Source organism: Triticum dicoccoides, chromosome 6A (genome assembly GCF_002162155.2).
Source record: "Triticum dicoccoides isolate Atlit2015 ecotype Zavitan chromosome 6A, WEW_v2.0, whole genome shotgun sequence".
NCBI classification, from domain to species: Eukaryota; Viridiplantae; Streptophyta; class Magnoliopsida; order Poales; family Poaceae; genus Triticum; species Triticum dicoccoides.
The window spans coordinates 264,493,799-264,497,944 of record NC_041390.1 but is presented as its reverse complement, the minus strand read 5'-3'; the positions used below and the strand labels follow the sequence as shown (position 1 = coordinate 264,497,944).

At 41.2% G+C, this 4,146-nt stretch overlaps 1 protein-coding gene across 1 annotated transcript in view; it reads right to left on the bottom strand.

The window, feature by feature from the left end:
• LOC119316755 (peroxisomal membrane protein PMP22-like) overlaps nt 1-869 on the bottom strand; it is a 5,033-nt gene extending 4,164 nt beyond the window's left edge. The window contains exons 1-2 of the mRNA XM_037591135.1: nt 635-869; nt 450-548 (exon numbers count right to left, since the gene is read on the bottom strand). Of these exons, the coding sequence (XP_037447032.1) occupies nt 450-548; nt 635-748 (213 nt within the window). The 5' untranslated portion in view covers nt 749-869. The remainder of the gene's footprint in view (nt 1-449; nt 549-634) is intronic.
• Nucleotides 870-4,146: the final 3,277 nt, after the last annotated feature.

The following is a 4,146-nucleotide window of genomic DNA, read 5'->3' as shown; positions in this document are numbered from 1 at the left end:
GTTGAGTATCGTGATTAATTAGGAAACATAGGATAGACTAGGAATTATTCTATCTCATCTTGTACTCCAAGTTGATCATGTACTCCTATATATATGCACGAGGCTCAAGCAATACAACAATGCATTACACCAATCCCTCTCTATTCCTTCTAATATACTAATCCAAATTGCCTCAAACCTACAACGAGCTCTGAAGTGTGAAATCACGGGCTACGTAACGTCAAGTCATTGTTCAATTGAATCCGAAGAAACATCGTTCCAACAATACATCACTTATGGAGTACTCCCACTCACATGGTCCTCCTACAACTAAAGCCTCTACCCTACTAAGAGGATGAAACACAACTCCATGTAGAGAATCAATCTAGTATCCACAAACAAGAGGACGCCTCACATCTACACCAGCAATGATTAAGAAAAAGAAACAAGAAATCGTTCAGCAACCTCACCATCTTGAGCAGGAGGCGGCGCTTCTCAATCTTCTGATATCCAGAGAGCTTCTGCGCCACGGAGTCGCTGACGCCTGCGAGGCACCCCGCAGTGACCATCTGCACTAGCCAACTTAACCCAGGCTTAGAAAAGTCCCCAAACCAATCAATCAGATCCAGTGAAAACTGCAACAAAAGGCCAAGACCTTGGTGCGGAGTGGGTGGCGCTGCAGCTGGAGCAGGTACTGCCTCCAGGCCCTGCGAGCCAACGAGTCCCCTCCCCCTGTTCCTCCCCCAGCTCCTCCACTTCCTCCTGCCATGGCAGCTGGTGTCGGGCTCTGGGCCGCTTAGATCTATCTACCTAGAACCTATTCCTCGAGGGCACACTTTGTATGCTCGCGCCGAGATGCGATTTTTCTTTTTTGAGAAGAAGATGCAAATTCATTTAGTCCTCTTTGGTTCATCCTCGAATATAATGTTGCTGGATTTTCTTGTTTTCTTTTACTCCCTATGTTTCAAATAGGGATATAAACCGGGTCCTGCTTAATCCCGTTTAAGTCCATTTATAGTCTACAATTCAATAAAGTTTTCCCTCAAAAAAATTCAATAAAGTTTACTTTTTGAGAAAACAAACTATCGAGCAGCTAAACTAACTAAACAGGACTTGCGGGCACGGTTTAGTGTATTAGTTTAAAAAAAAAACCAAACCTCTTTAAATTTGATCAAGTTTGTGGATAAATATATCAATATCTATAATATCAAATCGGTATAATTAGATTCATCATGAAGTGAATTTCATATTTTATTTATTTACTATTGTGGACATTGATATTTTCCGTTAACTTGGTCAAATTTAAAAAATTGACTTTTAGGAAACTAATACACCTTGTATTCTAAAACTGATGGAGTATTTGGTTTCCGATTAGGGATATGATGGAGTGCGTTTTTTTATTTATAATGTGGTATTTTGGTGCACATTTTACGATGTGATTCTGTGTTATCTGTTAATCAATCCATACTTAAGCGGAGACATTTTCTATGTTGGTGGCTACATTACTATATTGGTGCTACAGTGTCACATCTGGTGCTTCATTTTTTCTAGTTGGCGAAAGGGTGCGCTGATTAATGTACTTTTAGAGGTCAGTTGTTACTGATTGGTTCGAAAAAGCATTGATCTGATCAAAATCTTGAACCAGATCCAAAGTTAAATACCTCAATCGAATGGAAAACCTTCAAAATTAGGGAGCATAATGAATTAAAAAAATTAAATGCGAGAGCTCCTTCAGAAATTATTGACGCGTCAAAATCGCGTGAGCCAATTCCATATTTAAGACCTCAATTGAATATAAGACCTCTAAAATTAGGAAGCATAGTGTATAGTTAATTAGAAGTATTGAATGAGAGAGCAGAAATTATTGACCCGGTCAAAATTGAATGAGCCAATTCCAAATTGAAGACCTCAATTGAATATGAGACCACTAAAATTAAGGAGCATAGTGTATTTATTAGAAGGATTAGGCACGCTTTGCTGCGTCATTGGTATTATTGGGTTTTAGAAAAAAACTACTCGCTCTGTTTCAAAATATAAGTTGTATTACATTTTTTTAAAAAGTCAAACCTTTTAAGTTTGATCAATTTTGTAGAGAAATATATGAAGATCCATAATATCAAATCGGTATGATTAGATCCATCATGCATTGAATTTCCACACTTTTTCTAATATTGTGGATGTTGATACTTTTTTTTACTCTGAACTTGTGCAAAGTTATAGAAATTTGACTTTTCAAAAAACTAATACTCCTTATATTTTGGGATTGGTGTAGTATTTAGTTTGCCAGGTGGGGGAGATGATGGAATTTGTCTATTTTTCTTTATAATATGATGATTTGGTGGGCCTTTCCTGGTGTGGTTCTATGTCACCAGCTAACCAACCTATATTTACGTGGGGAAATTTCTACTTCGCTAGCTACATGTACTATATTAGTGTTGTAGTATCACATGGTGGCACTTCTTCTTTTTTCTAGGTGATGGAAGGGTGCACGAGATTTATATATTTATAGGACGATTGCTGCTGATTGATTTAGAAAATTGTTGACCTAATCAAAATCATGAACTGACACATCTCCATCGTATCTACTTTTTCAAACACTTTTGCTTTTGTTTTGTATTCTAATCTGCATGACTTGAATGAAACTAACCCGTACTGGCATTGTTTTCAGTAGAACTACTATGATGTTGTTTTTTATGTAGAAATAAAAGTTCTCAAAATTGGACGAAACTTTTTGAAGATTTTTTATGGAATATATGAAAAATACTGGAACAAAGATCCACCGGAGGGGGGCCACATGTTGCTCACAAGGCAACAGGGTATGCCCACCCCCAGGGCGCGCCATGTTACCTTGTGGGGCCCACAGGCAGCCATCTGACCTAATCTCTACTCTATAAATTCCGTTTTGTCGAGAGAAAAATAAGAGAAGAAGTTTTATCGCGTTTTACGATAAGGAGCCACCGCCGCCACCTCATGTCCTTCATCGGGAGGGTTGATCTGGAGTCCGTTCGGGGCTCCAGAGAGAGGGATTCTCGCCATCATCATCACTAACCCTTCTTCATCTACAGCTTCATGATGCTCACCACCGAGAGTGAGTAATTCCTTCATAGGCCTACTGGACGGCGATGGAGTTGGATGATATTTGTCTTGTAGTGAAGTCAATTTGTCAAGGCTTGTTCCCTAGTATCCACTATGTTCTGAGATTGATGTTGCTAAGACTTTTCTATGCTTAATGCTTGTCACTAGGGCCCGAGTGCCATGATTTCAGATCTGAACCTATTGTGTTTTCATGAATATAAGTGTGTTTTGGATCCTATCGTGCAAGTTGTATGCACCTATTACATGTTATGATCTGTAGACTCCAAAGTGACAATAATTGGGATTTATTCTGGTGATGACCGAAGTATGAGGAGTTCATGTATCACTAAGTGCTAATGTTTTATTCATGTTCTCTATTAAAAGGAGGCCTTAATATGTAACGCTCCGGATGTAACTTGCCATATTTGTACTCCAACTCTTGCCATTTTCGGCTTTAAGTTATGAGATTCCCTTCGTGGTTGGGTTTTGTCTTTGTTTTGCATTTTGTTCACGTCATGCATTTCATATCATGTCATCATGTGCATCGCATTTGCATACGTGTTCGTCTCATGCATCCGATCATTTTCCCCGTTGTCCGTTTTGCAATCCGACACTCCTATGTCCTCCGGCGCCCCTTTTGACTCTTTTCGTCAGCGGGTGTTAAACGTTCTCGGAATGGACCGAGATTTGCCAAGCGGCCTTGGTACACAACCGGTAGATCGTCTGTCAAGTTTCATGCCATTTGGAGTCCGTTTGATGCTCCAACGGTTAACCGGGGAACCGTAAAGGCCTCATGTGTGTTGCAGCCCAACACCCCTCCAAAGCGGCCCAATAACCCATCCAAACCTATTCCATGTCCTCCGCCGTCGGATCACGACCGCGTGGTCGAAAACTGCACCTCATTTGGACACTCCTACCTCCTTCTAGCTATAAATATGTGCCCCTCCCGGATTTTTCGCGCAGTCTAACCCTAGCCCCGCCTCCCTCGCGCCGCCAGACAAAATTCCCACCGCCGGACATGTCCGCGCCGCCGCCTCCAGCCAAGCGGAGCTCGCCACGTCACCCTGCCGCCGTCTCCACCGCGTGCCCCGG